At 41.1% G+C, this 17,456-nt stretch overlaps 1 protein-coding gene across 6 annotated transcripts in view; it reads left to right on the top strand.

The window, feature by feature from the left end:
* KIAA0319 (dyslexia-associated protein KIAA0319 homolog) overlaps positions 1-17,456 on the top strand; it is a 99,910-nt gene that overhangs the window by 19,669 nt on the left and 62,785 nt on the right. For 4 of the 6 annotated variants that reach the window (XM_038584276.1, XM_038584279.1, XM_038584278.1 and 1 more), the window contains exon 2: positions 17,047-17,205. In XM_038584276.1, the coding sequence (XP_038440204.1) occupies positions 17,151-17,205 (55 nt within the window). In that variant the 5' untranslated portion in view covers positions 17,047-17,150. Of the gene's footprint in view, positions 1-17,045; positions 17,206-17,456 lie in introns of all 6 variants that reach the window. The other 2 variants (XM_038584275.1, XM_038584280.1) reach the window with 1 other exon arrangement.

Genomic DNA, 17,456 nt, shown 5'->3' with positions numbered 1-17,456 from the left:
CCCCCAAGTGGTATATTATTAACCAAGGAAACACAGGACAGCATTTTAAGCCAGTTACTCAGGCAGTGTGAGACCTAGCTATGATTGCAGTCCACTTACTTGTCCTTTCAGTTGATACTTTGATTCAGGCCAGAGCTATGGTTGGTTTGCTCTGGCCAAAGCAGCCTGGGAAAATTGCTACAATATGATTTGCACCCCTGCTGACCGCAGAGTGTGGTGCTCTGCACATCAGAAGGTGCTCCTTTATTTTAGGGTCTCCCCTCCCTTGCACATTAAGGCCTCCCTGCAGGTCTGGCTGACAGGGTGAGAAAAGTATTGTTGATAGAATTGTGTGAAGACAGGCCGTCCCTCCCTGCTCGCATGCACCCCCCTTCTCTCCCTTTCAAGATCATGGCTGGGGCAGATCTCCTCTCCTTTTCCTTGTCTTCCTAAGGCAGTCACTCCCTCCCATCTCTGTAGTATTGCTCCTTGTGGTTACTGCATTCCATTGGTTCTGGCCCTCCTTGCGACACCAGAAGGTCAGTAGCAGCCTAAGGCCATGGCACCAGGCCAACGCCATTCACCTTGCCTCATCCCGACATGTAGGCATTGGGGTCATCTCAAGTCTTGAGGAGGAGGAGAGCACAATGTGTAAAATACTTTGAGAGAGAGGTAGGCCACATTCACGTAACTTTTATCACACTCTATTGTTTTAATCATCCTAGTTGATTACTAGTTGTCATTAATCTCATACAGTGCCTAAATTAGAAGTTAAACTTTATCAGACATATGTGTGCATAGGAACAAACAGTACACGTAGAATTTGGTACTATTTGTGGATTTGGGCATCTGTGGGGTGGGGTCTTGGAATGTATCCCCCACAAGTAAGGGGGGATATGATATTCCTGCCGTGCTGTTAACCAGTCTTGTGGCTTTGAACACCAGCTCTGTGGTCAGGACTTTCCACATTCTCTCTCCTCTGAGTTCTGGACAGATTTATCCCATGGCCTGCTCAGCAGCTCCACTTGCATTGGATGTCTTGCATTATTTTGGGTCATGGCCTTGCCTTTCTTCCAGTTGCTTCGTCATCCATACCTACACCCTATCCAAGCAGCTAATGCTGTAGGTTCCACCTTCAGGATAAATCAGGACCTTCATTGCTACCATCTTGCTGTAGTACACCGTCCTTCACCTGGATCACACTGTCCTTCACCTGGATCACGGCAGGAGCTCCCACCGCGTTTCTGCGTCTGCCCTTGACCCCTGCACTGTCTTCCATATGGCAGCTGAGGGAGCCAGTCCTCCAGCGCGTCCCATCTCCAAGAACAAGCCAGGGACCCCTTACACTGATCTACAAACTACAGTGGCTTCCCGCTGCCTCCCCAACTGTATGTTGGTGCTTTCCCTTGTCTCACCTGGCTGGCTTCCTTGCTGTCCTGGAACACAGGGCATGTTTCCTCCTCAAAGTGTTTGCATTCATATCCTCTTCATTCAGGCACCCACTCGATTCATCTCTCATCGCCTTTAAGTTCATTAATTCTTTTTTTATTTATTTTTTTATTATTATTTTTTATTTTTTTAATTTTTATTTATTTATGATAGTCACAGAGAGAGAGAGAGAGAGGCAGAGACTCAGGCAGAGGGAGAAGCAGGCTCCATGTACCGGAAGCCCGACGTGGGATTCGATCCCGGGTCTCCAGGATCGCGCCCTGGGCCAAAGGCAGGCGCTAAACCACTGCGCCACCCAGGGATCCCAAGTTCATTAATTCTTTAGCGCTGTCAAGTCTGCTAGGTCACCCATCCACTGAGCCTTTTTTTTTTTTTTAAAGTAATCTCTACACCTAATGTGGGACTGGAACTCACAGCCCTGAGATGCAGAGTCGCTTGCTCTACTGACTGAACCAGCCAGGTGGGTGCCCCCCGCCATCCACTGAGCTTTTGAATTTTGGGGAGGCTTTTTTGTTTTTAAGATTTTATTTATTTGAAAAAGGGACAGAGAGCAGAGCAGGGGGCAAGCAGAGGCAGAGGAAGAAGCAGACCCCTCGCTGAGCAGGGAGCCCCCATGCGGGGCTCCTTCCCAGGGTCCTGAGACCATGACCTGATCTGAAGGCAGACACTTTACCAACTGAGCCACCCAGCCAGCAGGGCCACTTTAACCTAATTTCTCCTCTTGGGAAACCAAACTTGCCATGAAAAATTGAGCCCAAACCTGCGGTTGCCAATTCTCGAGAGAAAATTTTTTTCTTCACACAGAACACTGGGGCCAGATATTTTTGCTTTCTTATTCACCCTTTCGCCCACAAGGATCTCTCCCAAAGGTTCCTGGCTCCATGAGGTTCTTTGTTTCCAACTCCTGGACTTGAATGTGACCAGGGCTCTGACCTGTGCCCTCTTAACATCATTAAACTGAACTCCAGGTTTTAGAAACCTGCAATCTCTGGCAGCCACTGTGTTGGGATTGGTTTTTCACTCTGCTTTCCAGCTACCTGTTCCTTTTAGTGCTTATTCTCTGAGTGTGATTATGGATTTGAAAGGGTGTTTTGGGGGGATCCCTGGGTGGCGCAGTGGTTTGGCGTCTGCCTTTGGCCCAGGGTGCGATCCTGGAGACGCGGGATCGAGTCCCACATCGGGCTCCCGGTGCATGGAGCCTGCTTCTCCCTCTGCCTATGTCTCTGCCTCTCTCTCTCTCTCTGTGACTATCATAAATTAAAAAAAAAAAAAAAAAGAAAGGGTGTTTTGTACTGTATCGTATTTTCCCAGCAACCTCAATAGTTTACTGGGTTGCCATCTTGCTAGACACAGAGATCCAGACTCTTCCCACACATATGTTATGCCATATTTTCTGTTCACGGTCCACATCTCTCATGTAATATTGTGTCACAGACTGTGGTAATGCGTGAATATTATATATCCGTGGGATATTCAATTAACTTAGTCATACCTCAATATGGGACATTTGGGATTCCAATTTATTATTTATTATTATTATTGCCTTGTGTTTTAGTTATGACAAAACTAATTTTATTTAAAAGATTACTCTTCATTATATCTTTCCTACTTTTATGCTATTAAAATATCAATTTTTTTAGATTAAATAGTAGAAAACTACGGATTTTGATTTATCTTTTTAAATATCTATCTATTAGAGAGAGAGTGCCCCAGGGAGAGGGGCAGAAGCAAAGGGAACCCCAAGCTGACTCCCCACTGAGCATGGACCCTGATCCCATGACCCAGAGATCATGACCTGAGCCAGAATCAAGAGTTGGGCACTTTACCAATTGAGCCACTGGCTGTCTCTTTAAATATCTTTGCTGAACTATATCCCTTCATCTAATCCCCTGATTTTTAAGTTCATTTTCAGTTTGGCATTTTATTTATTTCTTCCTAATATTACTGACAATTTTTGCTGACTAAGAAATGTTTTACAGCTTTGTCATCACATTGACAGGTGAAAAGATGAGTGACAGGTATATAGAAAACTAAACAAGCAACCAAGACATTTATTAACTGCCAAAGTACAAACATTTTTAAGTTTTTTTTTTTTTTTAATTTTTATTTATTTATGATAGTCAGACACAGAGAGAGAGAGAGAGAGGCAGAGACATAGGCAGAGGGAGAAGCAGGCTCCATGCACCGGGAGCCCGACGTGGGATTCGATCCTGGGTCTCCAGGATCACCCGTGAGCCACAGGCAGGCGCTAAACCACTACACCACCCAGGGATCCCAAAGTACAAACATTTTTAAAAGAAAGATGTATGATTATATGCAGCTCATTCAAGAAGAATATTACATAGTTATAATAAATTAAATACATGGAAAATAAAAGTTATTTTTAATTTTTTAATTATTTTTTATTATTTTTAAAAGATTTTATTTAATCATGAGAGACACAAAGAGAGAGGCAGAGACATAGGCAGAAGGAGAAGCAGGCTCCTCTCAGGGAGCCTGATGTGGGACTCAATCCCTGGGCCCGGGATCATGCCCTGAGCTGAAAAGGCAGATGCTCAACCACTGAGCCACCCAGGGTCCCAATGAAAGTTATTTTTAAAGTGCTTTGCATGTATGGGTTTTTAGAAAGTAAGCTAACATAAATCATCCTTATTAAAAATCCACTGCAGTAAGGAATTATCAAGTATCCACTGTAAAAACATCAAGATAAATTGAGCTTTTATAGTATTTGAATATAACGGAATTTTTATGAATATCTTGAGAGGCACCTGGGTGGCTCAGTCAATTAAGCATCTGACTCTTGGTTTTCGCTCAGGTCATGATCTCAGGGTCATTGAGATTGAATCATGTGTGGGGCTCTGTGCTCAACTGGGAGTTGGTTTAAGGATTCTCTCTCCCTCTCTCTCTGTCCCTCCCCCTGCTCTTGTATTCTTCTCTCTCTCTCTCTCTCTAAATAAATAAATAAATAAATAAATAAATAAATCTTAAAAAAAAGATACCTTGAGAGGATCATGCTGGATCTTTTATATTAACTGATAGGATTTTAAAGAGGTTCCTGGGTGGTGCAGTTGGATAAGCATCTGACTCTTAGTTTCGGGTCAGGTCATAATCTCAAGATCATGAGATAGAGGCCCATGTGGGGATCCATGCTCAGTGCAGAGTCTGCTTGAGATTCTCTCTCCCACTCTGACTGTTCCTCCTGCTTGTGTGTGCATGTGCCCATGCTCTCTCTCGAATAAATAAATCCTAAAAAAAAAAAATATCTTCAGTGTTCATACCAATTTTTGTAAAACCTTGTATACAGTGTTTCACAAAGAATATAATACAACATGAGATACGAGGTAATTAACATCCACAAGAACAAATAATGTCATCTGTGGAGAAGTCTGGGAAACCATTCACTTTGACCATGCTTTCCTTGTACTTTCCATCCTCCTCAAAAACACTGTTGTGCTTAAAAGGAGTTTGTCATATGTTCTGTAGAAACTTGTATCTTTTTATCCTGTTCTTTCTTTGTGTGAAGAGGGACCTCCTCTCTGCTACACTGAATGGAAATGGAGTGATGACACATTGTGATGTAGTCAGGAGGGATAACATAGGGAAGGGAAAGTGCATGTGCACCTGTATAAAGATGCAGACAAGATAGCTTGAAATGGAAAATTCAGGAAGTAATGATAAAAACTGTATTTTAAAAGGTAAGGTAAGTACCAGAAAGAAGAGCTGCAAGTGTTGAAGGTGGCTGGTTGCTCCTTCAGAGTAGACCCTGGAGATGGGGAGGGAGGCTCCTTTGTCAGGCTCTTTGCCTTTAAAACTGATTAATTTAGGGGATTCCTGGTGGCTCAGCAGTTTAGCGCCTGCGTTCGGGCCCAGGGCGTAATCCTGGAGTTCCAGGATCCAGTCCTGCATCAGGCTCCCTGCATAGAGCCTGCTTCTCCCTCTGCCTGTGTCTCTGCCTCTTTGTGTCTCTCATGAATAAATAAATAAAATCTTTATCTAATAAATAAATAAATAAAATTGATTAATTTAAAAAAGCATAAGAGGTAATATCACATTACCTAGTATAAAAGTGACTTCTTCTAGGATCAACAGTGAACTCCAGCGCAGCAAAATGGGTACCTGTGGGCAAACCTTACCGAAAAACAGAACAGTGAGGAGATAAGTATCAGGCTGGATTCTGGCTGTCACATACAGGATTTTATTTTTTTCCATACACTCAGCTCCAGCTGAGATGAAAGCTGTCAGCTGGCTTTGAACAATGTTTCAGAGAACTACAGTAATTCTATCTCTTTGAAATTGGGATTGCTTAATTTAAAAAGTTGAAAATTGGGGATCCCTGGGTGGCGCAGCGGTTTGGCGCCTGCCTTTGGCCCAGGGCACGATCCTGGAGACCCGGGATCGAATCTCCACATCGGGCTCCTGGTGCATGGAGCCTGCTTCTCCCTCTGCCTATGTGTCTCTGCCTCTCTCTCTCTGTGACTATCATAAGTAAATAAAAAAAATAAAAAAATAAAAAAGAATTTAAAAAAAAAAAAGTTGAAAATTAAGGTATGGAAATGTCCCTCCCCCCCTCCCCCGACTGGCTTTCTGAGTCCTTTCTCTCATTTTGCTTCTCCCTTTCACTTGAAAGATAGTGACTCCTTGTGTTCTGTCTTTTGTCTGTAAGCTGCTCATGCTTGCATTAAATGCTTTCATACATCAGTGGGGATTCAGCACGGTGACTGGGTCAAGCTATTACTTCCGTGAGCGAAGAAGAATCAGTGTTGGCTCTTTCTCTGGATGATGTTGTATGTGTAGATCTTCTTCTGGGGAGGGACATATACTAGCTGTCCAGGGCAGCCTTAGCTGCCCTCATAGCCAGGGCTACCTGATAAAATACAGTAGAAATATGTCCTAAATACTGCATGATAAAACAATCGTGATTTATCCCAAGTCCACATTTAATTGGGAATCCTGTATGCCTATTTGCGAAGTGTGGCTGCCCTATTCATCGTCTGTCCCTCATGTGTCACATACATTTCCTGACTGTAACCTTGTGCAGGCTCTTTATTGCTCTTGTGATTTACCGAGGCTCTTGTTGCCAAGTGGATCTAAGCCTTCAGTGACCCAGCATAATAGCAAGAGTATTAAATATATTTATTTATAAAATATTAAAGATGTTCACATGACTCCAAGGATACAAAAGGCTATTTGCTTAAAAAAAAAAGTCTCTGTCCCTGCCCTCCCCTTAGTCATAATAAATATTAATGGTTTCTTGTATATTCTTCCAGAGGGAATTCATCTCCAAGCAAATTGATATTTATATTTTCCCCTACCCGACTCCCTTTTCACAGGATTAGTAAATACCATAATCACTGTTTTGCATTTTCTTTCTTTACGGAACAATAGGTCTTGCTATCTGCCAGCATGCTAAGAGTTTTCTCTCTCTTCACAAATGCAGAGTTTTTCATGTTTGGGGGGACTGTGATTTATTTAACCAATTCTCTGCTCACAGAAGTTTGGTTGCTTGCAGTCTGCTTGTTCATTCCAGTATTGTACCCAGGAGCAACAGAGAGTGCATAGGATTTCATAAATGTCCCAGGTGTGTCTGTGGAATACATTCTCAGAAGTGGGATTGCAGGAAGTGCGTAGTGCCTGCCCCCTGCCCTCCATAGACACTGTTCCTATTCACACTCCCATCAGTGAGCATTGAGTAGCCATATCCTCACCAACAGAAGAAAGTAGGAAGGTTTTTTTCATCTGTGACCATCTCGTAGGTGAAAAAATGACATTCCTTAATTTTAATTTGTATTCCTCTTTTTTATTCCTGACTTTGAACATCTTCTTTTGAGGTATTTAAAATGCATTTATATTCTCTGTGTCCTGTCCATTGATGAACAACTCTTTGAATTGGATGATTGTTGATTTGAGGGCATTCTTGTTTATTAGGGAAATTATTCTTCGTCTGTGATGTGAGTTGCAAATATTTTTCCCACTTTGTTGACACTGACTTCATATGTGGCGATGTTTCTATGAAAATTTTTATTTCTACCTTTTATTAATGGGTACAATTTATTCATATTTTTTGTGTGACTTCTGAGTTCATATCATGCCTAGGCTTTCCTCATGCAATTATATAGTTATATATTTACATGTAGTCCTTCATAGTTTCTTTTCTTTAAAAAAAAAACAACTCATTGAGCTAAAGTTCATATAACATACAGTTCACCAATTTACACTGTTCAGTGACTTTTTGTGTATTCACAAAGGTGTACAGCCATTGCCACATATATTCTAGAACTTTTTCATTACCTCAAAGGAAATCTTGTGCATAAGAAAAATCATTTCTTTTTATTATTCAGTTGTCATTTTATTCCTGTCTCCCAATCCTGGCAACCACTAATTTACTTTTCTGTACATATGTACATATTTGTCTATTCTGCAAATTCCATATAAATGGAATGATAGGGGCACCTGGGTGGCTCAGTCAGTTGAGTGGCTGCCTTCTGCTCAGGTCATGATCTCCCAGGGTCCTGGGATCGAGCCACACGTCTAGCTCCCTGGTCCTTTTAAATCCCTCTTCCTCTGCTCGTGCTCTCTCTGTCTCTCTCTCTCTCTGCTCACTCTCTCTCTCAAATAAATAAATAAAAATAAATAAATTAATTAATAAATTAATTAAAATGGAATTATATAATTCGTGGTTGTATCTGACTTCTTTCACTTAGCATGTTTTAATTTTTTTAGCATAATGTTATCAAGATTCATCCATCTTGTAGTATAGATCCATACTTCATTTCTTTTTATTGATGAATAATATTCCACATATGGATATATTACATCATGTTATCTATTTTTCAATTGGTGGACACTGGGGTGATTTCTACTTTTTGATGATTGTGAATAATGATTCTGTGGATACTCATATACAAATATTTATGTGGACATATGTTTTTATTTCTCTTGGCTGCATCCATAGGAGTAGAAATGCTGGATCATATGGTAAGTATATTTAGTCGTTCTGAGGAACTGACAAAAACTGTTTTCCAGAGTATCAGCATCATTTGACATTTCCACCAGCAACGTATGAGTTTTACTCACTCCATATCTTTGGCAACATTTTTTATTGTTTGCCTTTTTAAAAAATGTTTATTATTTTTTTTAAGATTATTATTTATTCATGAGAGACACAGAGAGAGGGAGAGGAAGAAGCAGGCTCATTGCTGGGAGCCCAATGTGGGACTCAGTCCCAGGACCCCAGGATCACGACCTAAGCCAAAGGCAGATAGATGCTCAACCACTGAGCCATCCAGGTGTCCTTATTGTTTGCCTTTTTTGATGTTAGCTGTGCTAATGGGTGTGAAGTAGTATCTTCTTGTCCTTTTGATTTGCATTTCCCAGCTAATGATGTTAAGCATGGTCTCATGTGCTTATTGGCCATTTATCTGTTTTCTTTGGATAACTGTTTGTTCAGATCCTTGCCTATTTGAAATATTATTCGTCTTATTGAGTTATAATAGCTATGTATACTAGATACAATTCCTTTTTTTTTTGTAAGATTTTATTTATTTATTCATAGAAATGCAGAGAGATAGAGAGAGAGAGGCAGAGACACAGGCAGAGGGAGAAGCAAGCTCCATGCAGAGAGCCTGACGTGGGACTCGATCCCGGGACTCCAGGATCATGCCCTGGGCTGCAGGCGGTGCTAAACTGCTGCGCCACCGGGGCTGCCCTAGATACAAGTTCCTTATTAGATATGTGATTTACAAAAATTTTATCCATTCTATGGGTTGTCTTTTCACATTCTTGATGGTGTCTTTTCAATCACAGAAGATTTTAAATTTTGATGTTTATTTTATCGGTTTTTTCTTTTATTGTTTTTGTTTTGGTGTCATATTTAAGAGACCGTTGCTTAATCCAAGGTCATAAAGATTTACACCTGTTTCCTTCTAGTATGTTTATAGTTTTAGCACTTATATTTCATTTTTTTATCTATTTTTAAAATTTTTGCATATGGTATGAGGTAGAGGTCATATTTTATTCTTTTGCATGTTGATACCTGGTTGTTGCAGTACCGTTTGTTGGAAAGACTGTTCTTTCCACTGAACCATTGTAGTACCTTTGTCAAAAACCAATCCTGTGGCTTATTATTGTGCTTTTATGGTTTTGTTTTGTTTTATTTTTGAAGAGTTGATATATTTATTTGGAAGAGAGGGAGAGTGAGAGAGCAACAGAGGGAGAGGAAGAAGTAGACTCCCTGATGAGCAGGGAGCAGGGGGCAGGGAGCCAGAGATGGGGCTCAATCCCAGAACCTGGGATCATGACCCAAGTCAAAAGCAGATGCCTGACTGAGCCACCCAGGTGCCCACGTTTTGTTTTTTAGGGTAGAAATTTATCTTCGTGTAAGGTGTGAGGTAGGAATACAACATATTATTTTTTTTCAAATGGCTTGCCATTTTTTTAGTATCATTTATTCAATCATCAGTTTTCCCTCCACTGATTTGAGATGCCATTTTTATTTTTTTAATTAAAAAATTTTTTGAGATGCCATTTTTATTTTTATTTATTTATTTTTTTAATTTTTTTAAAAATTTATTTATGATAGTCACAGAGAGAGAGAGAGAGAGAGAGGCAGAGACACAGGCAGAGGGAGAAGCAGGCTTCATGCACTGGGAGCCCGACATGGGATTCGATCTTGGGTCTCCAGGATCGCGCCCTGGGCCAAAGGCAGGCGCCAAACCGCTGCACCACCCAGGGATCCCGAGATGCCATTTTTAATAATTTCTTTTAGTCTTGTAAATATTTGGACCTACTTATTGAATATTCAGTGATCTACTTTTGCACTTATACCATCTGTTTTAATGACTGTCACCTTATAACATGTTTCACTGTCTGGTAGGAATAATTTTGCCTTATTTCTCTTCTGTTTCAAAAAATTCTTGCCTCCCCTTCTTGTTTATTCGTCCATGTAAACTTTGTGATCAGTTTTATCTAGTTTTCTATTCCTCCAATTAAAATTTCTACTAGCATCATTTTTATTGGGAACATGGAAGTGTATAGGTTGACTTAGGAAAAATTGACGTTTCTGATGTTGAGCCTCTCTATCCAAAAACATTTATTCATGTTTTTCTCCATTTATTTCTTGTGTTTCTCACAACTTCCCATTTTTAAGTCTTAAAATGAACATATCTTGGTGAATTTATTCATAGCTCTTCTTTTTTTCATTATTTTTTATTTGTTGTTGTTGCTATACTTTTCTGTTGTATCATTTATGTTCTTTTCTTGTTCCTATATTCTCCCATTATTTCTTCTAAAAGTTGTTGTGAATGGTAAAAATCCTAAGAAATATGAGACATACCTTAATCTTCTATTTTTAATTTAATCATTTGGTCCTTGAGGTTTAAAAATAGACAGGTGTCTTCTTTCTACTATACAGTCATCTGTTTACAGTGGGGGAATACAAAGTTGTCTGTCATGCATACCAGCAGTCTTGAAATCCTCTATCACTTAAGTGGTTTTCCTAAATTCTTCATATTTTCATTTAAAATGTGTGCTTATAGTAAACATTAGCTTTTTTATTTTTATTTGTTTTTTTAGATTTTTATTTATTTATTCATGAGAGACAGACGGGGGATGGGGGGGGGGGTGGCGGTGGCAGAGACACAGGCAGAGGGAGAAGCAGTCTCCATGCAGGGAGCCTGATGTGGGACTCAATCCCGGGTCTCCAGGATCATGCCCTGGGCTGAAGGCGGCGCTAAACCACTGAGCCACCGGGACTGCCCACATTAGCTTTTTTAAAAACTAAAATCATTAATGTTAATGGGTGAGAAATTTGTAAACTAGAAGTCAAATTATATCAACTTATATTTTAAGATTGATCTTTTTCCTCAAGAAGTTTATAATTTAGTTGGAGAGAAAATATACGTATACCTGAAAAAATTAATTGCCCCCATAAGGAAGTATATGCTAGCTTGCATATAAGTGGTTTCAGAATTCTTGGCCTTATCAGCCACTTTAAAAAATTACTGAATTCTCATAAAGTTTTGGTCTTATATAGTATTTGAAATCTTCTGATGAAGTTAATTCATGTATTGGGACCCAGAAAATGGAGGCTGGTGTCCTGAACCAGCCCACATCACAGATTTAACTCTGAGTTATGGGAAACACCTGTCAAGGAATACTAACATATGCAAATGGAAATCCTGTAAGTCAGCTTTGGCTAACTTAAATTACCCTAGAAAATAGGGCCTGCTAGCCTTGGACAAAGATGCCGGACCTCCCAGACAACCTTCCAAGCTCTCATGCCCTTTTATTCATTGCTGCTTCTAATGCTCAATAAAACTGGGTCTTGGGGCACTTGGGTGGTTCAGTGGTGGAGCATCTGCCTTTGGCTCAGGTCGTGATTCCAGGGTCCCAGAGTCCTGCATCAGGCTCCCCATGGGGAGCCTGCTTTCTCCCTCTACCCATGTCTCTGCCTGTCTCTCTGTGTCTCTTGTGAATAAATAAAATCTTAAAAAAAATTTTTTTTAACTCGTTCTTGCCTAAAATTTCTCAGGAAGAATGCTCCATTGCTTGTGAGTCACTGTACTTCTCCAATCTATACATTGTTTTGTTTTGTTTTCTTGAATAAAGGACCGCAAACTTGTGACTATATTGTATTATTTTTGTCATTTGACATTCCATAAAGTAGCTGTGACTTACTATGTCTCTGCTGTGAGCTTATCTGAACCTAAGCATTTTATAGCCCATAAGCTGAACAATAACAACAAAAATTGCTTTAAGTAATGTTACCTATTAAGTAAAATGGCATCTAGGTCCTTATAATAGAAAGTTCAAGATAGGCAGTGGCTTAAATGAGATGAAAGTTTATTTCCTCCTCAGAAAAACTCAAAGGTTGGCAGCCCAGGGCTGCTCCAGTAACTCCATGTCGAGGCGTCTTCATGGTTGCAGATCGCTGCTGGGGTACCAGCCCTCATGCCCTTTCGAGGCAGCAGCAAGATGGAAAGAGGAGGGGAAGGCAAAAGGAGGTTTCCCTATGAGTCCTATCCAACAGTTGCTTTTATATGTGATCCAACAAAATGGAATCACATGACCTCACTAAGCTATAGACAGAGTAGATGGGGTTGGAAATGTAGTCTTCTAGCTGGGTACCCTGGTGCTCCAAATAACCTGAGTCTTATTACTAAGGAATAAGGGCGGAATGTTCACTGCATAGACAAGGAGCAGTCTTGGCCATGGTCACCCTCACCTTATCCTTGAGCCTCTCTCTGCATCCTTGAAAGAGGATCATCATGATCCCTTTCTTGTCCAGGTCTTAGCACAAGGAGTGCTCCATTATTGCTTGATGAGTACATTTTTGTACTTTGCCCACACCTGGGCTCACCCCATTCCTACATCTCATTCATTCTCTGATCCTAGTCCTAAGCCCTGCTTACCTCATCTCTGAATGAGCACTATAATCAAAAGAGAAAGAATGCTATTGGAGCAAGGGTTCCAGGATGGTCTAGGGATCATGAACAATAATATACTCAGAGGAGGAGGGAGGTTTAAGAACAGAATCAGGCCAGAAATGCCAGGAATCAGAAATTTCTACTCTAGGGACTCTTGGCTGGCCCAGTCAGTAGAGCATGCAGTTCTTTTTTTTTTTTTTGAGCATGCAGTTCTTGATCTTGGGGTTGTAAGTTCAAAGTCCATGTTGGGTGCAGAGATTACTTAAAGATAAAACCTTAAAAAAAAAGAAAGAAAAATATCTATCGTACATACCAGTTGGTAACTTTTTCCTTTTTTTTAAGATTTTGTTTATTGATTTGAGAGAGAGAGAGAGAGAGAGAGAGAGCGAGCATGAATGGGGAGGAGAGGGAGAAACAAAGTCCCCATGAACAGGGAGCCCGACATGGGGCTCGATCCCAGTAACCTGCATCCTGACCTGAGCCAAAGGCAGACACTTAACCGACTGAACCACCCAGGCACTGGTAACTTTTTAGATAGCTGGCATGTTAGAATGACCATGTTGAAATACCCTAAGCCTTCTTTAAAAAGGAAAATTATAATTGTATTTTATTAATGCAAAGTAAGATGTGCTCAGTTTAGGAAAAGAGAAAGAAAATACAGGTAAGGAAGAGGAAAAAATATGAAAAGGAAGAGAAAAGTTATTCTCATTAGTCTTCACCTTGAAAGGGGCATTTCTTTCAGATCTTTACATGTGTAAAGTTGATCCATGAAGAGTTTATGTAATGGTGTATGGGTTTGTACTATTTATAACGTTTTGAACTTGTTAAGCCTTATTTTAAAAGTCCTATTTTATCATGCAGACACAACTTTACATTTGATGGAAAAATTTTTTTGAAGGTAGACAGGCTTTCTATGTGAATTCTTTAGTATTTTTCTTTCCCTTTACTGAAGACATGAAACAACAGCAAGGTGGGCAGAAGGCAAGCAGCAGGAAAGAGCATGACCCTTATCAAGAGAAATGGCAATTCAGAGACTGAACAAGTAAGAGAGATCTTGTTAAGGAACCCAGAATAGAATGTGCTTATGTCCCAGAGCCATAGAAATGGACAGGGGCTGCTGCAGGGAGAGCTTGAGATCTGACTCTGAAGCTTGGTTTCCTTTCATGGAGAGGAAATGGGAATAGTAAGAACTGTTTCAGAGAGATTTGTTATGATGATCAAGTAGGAAAATATGTCAAAACATAACTTAAGGGCAGTCCCGGTGGCCCAGCAGTTTAGCGCCGCCTTTGGCCTGGGGTGTGATCCTGGGATCGAAGGTGTGATCCTGGGATCGAGTCCTGAGTCAGGTTCCCTGCATGGGGCTGGCTCTGCCTGTGTCTCTGCCTCTCTCTCTGTCTCTCTCTCTGTGTCTCTCATGAATAAATAAATAAAACCTTTTAAAAAAAGAACAAAAAACATAACTTACAAAGTACTACCCATGTACTTAAAAATACAAAACTTATAAACTATTAGAGCTAAAAAGACTTTTGGTAACATCTGGTCCATATGCATATTAATGTTGGATAAATGGAGGGCCACTGTTTACTGTATTAATGTACTGAATAGGGATCCCTGGGTGGCGCAACGGTTTAGCGCCTGCCTTTGGCCCAGGGCGCGATCCTGGAGACCCAGGATCGAATCCCACGTCGGGCTCCCAGTGCATGGAGCCTGTTTCTCCCTCTGCCTGTGTCTCTGCCTCTCTCTCTCTCTCATAGTCTGTGTGACTATCATAAATTAAAAAATAAATAAATAAATAAAAAATTTAAAAAAATAATGTACTGAATAAAGAACCTTAACTATGGAACTGACACTAGGAAACCCCTTGTTAACTGAGCACTGTAAGTTTGCACTGGGAAATGACAATGAGTTGCTGACAGTACATTGCACAAGGGTATCTGACAGAGTGCTGAGGGGTTGGAAATGTAATGGTGTATGGGTTTGTACTGTTTGCCAGTCTGTTTGCCAAGCTGTGTACTTTTGGAGTGCTTTTTGCCCAGCGAGGTGTCTTTTCTTAATTTGGCCAAATATAACCAATGGTATAGTAGAGGGCTGATCTCTTTCCATGGGATGATGGACTGACTGTCCCTCGCTAACAGCAGCATTGCTATTCTGGAGCAGCATTCCGGTCAGCTGACTGAATGCTAGTACTGGATACCCAGCTGCTCTCTCTGGCCTTTTGGGTACTGTGGTCAATTACTGCAGATGAGAGATGGTCAATCTTCCCTTCTATCCACTTGTTATCTCAAACCACACTTTCAGTGCTAGAGTGAAAGGAAGTTATTGGTGGCAAATTATGTGCACCAGTAGGTTTTCTTTTCGGGGTCTTAGGAAGGAAGCTTATGGGGGCTCTTACTGAATGTTGACATTCCCCACTTTACCTTAGAAGTTAGTGTTCTGATGGCCTCTGTTACTGTGCACAGAGAAGTATTATAGCAACCTCCTGACTTTACCTTGGTCATCTTCACTCCTTTCTGGTCTCTTAGTCTATGTCAACTCAGTAACACTAGATCCTTTTAGTCCTTCTTCTGCCTCCCCTGAGCCCAGGGCCAATGATGGTTGCAGGGTGGACAGCAGGCTCATTCTAAGTTGTCAGTGACAGAAGTGTCAGTGAAAGTTGAACAGGAGGCATTCTCAGGATTTGAGTTATTTCAAAGTAAGTGTAAGCAGTTGAGGGGGAGGTATAGAATTTTTCCTTAATCTGCTGGGTATTGATTACCTTTAGCTCAAAATAATCTTCATGCCAAAGTGGTATACTTTGAGTGACAAATTCTGCTCCCCTTCTTGTTCTATAAAACTTGCTAACAACTGACCTCTCTACCAGCAAGACAGACACCTAGAGTTTGTAAGGAGAGGTTCGGGAGGTACATTCAAGACAGTAGGCAGAGAGCACGTGATCATAGATGGGGGTTGGAAGATGTTCAGCACAGGATTATGGGCAGGGAAGGGGACATGTGGGAGTACAGACTTATAGGCATTCCATCACTATTAGGGCCTTTCTGGCCTGGTGATTGGGATGTTCCAGTCATTGTAAAACATCTTCATCAATGCCTTCATCAATGCAGAAATAAGAACAATGGGTTTTGAGTAGAGTATCAGTTAACGGGTCTTGTCTGCTTCTGGCTTTAATTGTTGGAGTCTATGAGCAAGAGGACTAGCTGACACTAGAAGGTCTGGACTTGTTATGTACCTGCTAGAATTGAGGAAATAGAGTAGTATGATTGATTTCATCTTATTTCATGGATTCGGTTTGCAAGGGAAGTAGGTGTTGGGGATGAAGAATTTCCTCTGTCCTTCAAGATCCTTCCAGCTGAAAAAAAAAAAAAAAAAAGATCCTTCCAGCTGGACTCAGAGTCAGATTGACAGGAACAGATTAAAAGGAGGAAATCAAATTTAATAGTGTAAGTATGGGGAATCCATACAGACATGGAAATTCCAAAGACAGTCACGCAATGTGAGCCTTATATGATGATGAGCTAAAGAGAGGGCTAGGGGCCTGAGGATACCAACAGGAGAAAGACTACTAGTAAGAAGGTGAAAGGAGGTGTTTGGGAAACACAAGTGCCCTATTACATAGAGAAATTTCTTAGGTAAAGGGGGATCTTTGTTAATAACTCTCTTCCTGGGCTACATGTGTGGCTCAGTCCGTTGAGCATTAGACTCCTGATTTCAGCTCATGTCATGATTTCAGGGTTGTGGGATCAAGCCCCACATCAGGCTCCATGCTTGGGGGAGTCTGTTTGAGATTCTCTCCTTCTCCCTCTGCCCTGTCTCCCTGCTCACTCACGCATGTGTGTGCTCTCTTTCTCTCTCAAATAAATAAATAAACAAACAAACAAACAAATAACTCTCTTCCTGGTACTTTTCCTGAATCTGCTGGGTTTGACTTGCTTTTAACTGAAAATAATGTTCATGCCAAAGTGGCCCATTTGGGGGCTGCCTACCCTTGGCCCCTACAAAAGCATGAAAGCTTTCTCAGGAACTGTACTTTCTGTTTGAACAAACTTAGGGTGGATAGTGTGCCTGGGATATGGCCCCGTGGTGTTAACAAGGACATGCTTCCAAGTGACATGAATAAATGATAGAAATAATTTTATATGTTGCCTCATTTACCTATTCTTTCTCTTCCTTCCTGTTTGCTTTCTGATTTTCCTTTGAGGTTCCTGAGTCCAAATCTGGTTCCTAAGAAACATCAAAGGACGCCTGCACCAGAGGCCTTAGAAGGGTCTCCTTGGCAGCAGACTCCGTCCACTGTGTGACAGAATGACATCCCCCACCAGTGTGCTCTCTTCATTGCTGCTGCTGGTGACTGTTGCAGGTAGGAAACCATTGCCCTGGAGATGCGAGCATCACACATGAGCTTCCCATCTTTGGCTTAAACAACTCAGATCAGAAACAAAACAGATGAACCTAGGGGAAGGGAGAGAAAAAATAAGATGAAATCAGAGAGGGAGACAAACTATAAGAGACTTTTAACAAACTGAGGGTAGCTGGAGGGGAGGAAGGTCGGGGGATGGGGTAACTGGGTGATGGGCATGAAGGAGGGCATGTGATGGGATGAGCACTGGG

This window comes from Canis lupus, chromosome 35, assembly GCF_011100685.1.
Source record: "Canis lupus familiaris isolate Mischka breed German Shepherd chromosome 35, alternate assembly UU_Cfam_GSD_1.0, whole genome shotgun sequence".
NCBI classification, from domain to species: Eukaryota; Metazoa; Chordata; class Mammalia; order Carnivora; family Canidae; genus Canis; species Canis lupus.
Note: the sequence above shows the minus strand (reverse complement) of the source record. Positions and strands in the feature narration are given on the sequence as shown.